Source organism: Syzygium oleosum, unplaced genomic scaffold (assembly GCF_021117445.2).
Source record: "Syzygium oleosum isolate NSW1041296 unplaced genomic scaffold, Sole_v2.1 Sole_v2.08, whole genome shotgun sequence".
NCBI lineage: Eukaryota > Viridiplantae > Streptophyta > Magnoliopsida > Myrtales > Myrtaceae > Syzygium > Syzygium oleosum.
In genome coordinates, this window is record NW_026607492.1 from 10326715 (window position 1) to 10327847 (window position 1133).

At 57.2% G+C, this 1133-nt stretch overlaps 1 protein-coding gene across 1 annotated transcript; it reads left to right on the top strand.

Annotated features, from left to right (window-relative positions):
* The first annotated feature begins 448 nt into the window (after window positions 1-448).
* On the top strand, window positions 449-805 carry LOC130138714 (uncharacterized). The gene has a single exon (XM_056313604.1). It carries the CDS (start codon window positions 449-451, stop codon window positions 803-805), a length of 357 nt encoding a protein of 118 aa, XP_056169579.1.
* The last annotated feature ends 328 nt before the right edge of the window (window positions 806-1133 follow it).

The window sequence follows — 1133 nt, forward strand, 5'->3', positions numbered from 1 at the left end:
CATGTAGGTTAATTGCATTCCACATTGAGCCGGCAATGGCGAGCGAGCTTAAAATTCATCACGTAAACCGAGTTCGGGCACCGAATGAAACTCGGCTCACTCAGGGAATAGGGGCCGAAAATTACAAGACAAAAGGGGCTTGGTCGTCTTAATTTGAGCTTAAATCAGCCCATCAAGTTTAATCAAATAAAAGCCCAAATTAATTCAGTCCACTTAGAATTAAATAAAAATTAAAGGATAAAGCCTAAGTCTAAGCTCATTAGGACTAGGAATCCCAGCCAATTAACCCAGTGTTGTGATATAAATATGTGATTATACGTCTCGATCAAGGGGGGCTCTCATAATTTTCAAGATCAGAGTTTTCAAAGACAGCACAAGTGAGAGTGAGAGCAAGAAAGAAAGAGAGAGAGAGAGAGAGAGAGCAAAGGAGGACTAGTCGTGCCTCCCCATGGCCGACCGTGGTACTCGTGCCCATGCTCGTGCCTACGCCTGCACCTGTGCCCGTGTTGGTGCCTACGTCAGCACCCGTACTCGTGCCCGTGCTCGCGCTCATGCCCGCGCCCGCGCCTGCGCGCGTGCCCGCTCTCGCGCCCGCGCCTGCGCCCGTGCCCGCTCTCGCCCCCATGCTTGTGCCCGCGCCCCCTCCCGCACCTGCTCCCCCGCCCGCACTCGCCGCTGCGCCTACGCCCGTGCCCGCGCCCACACCCGCCGCTACGCTCATGCTCGTGCCCGCACCCGCACCCGCGCTCGTCATTGTCCCCCTGTCCGTCCCTGTGCCCGTGCTCGCACCCACACCTATGCCTAGTTGCTGCCCTGATGTCGTCCATTCACTGCACTGAGCCCGCTGCTAGTCACCCCAAGTCCCGACGCCAAGCCACTATTATCCCACTGCCTCGTGGTGTCCTTACACTGCCGTGGCCTTATTCTTGTTTTGTAGATTGACCGAGAGCACCACAGCACGCACCACCGCGCCCGCCGCCGGCCACCCCGTCACCGTCCCACAGTGAGCCTCCATCGCCGCCGCCTCTCATCGTCACCTCTGCGTCCGCCGTCGATCACCCACCGTCGGTCACCGTCCCGATCCGCAATCCCGATGATTCAAATTTGGAAAGTAATTCGCAAATCAGGTAAAG

Excerpts from the sequence above, each read along its gene's own strand:
- LOC130138714 (XM_056313604.1), top strand. The coding sequence starts at position 449 with ATGGCCGACCGTGGTACTCGTGCCCATGCTCGTGCCTACGCCTGCACC.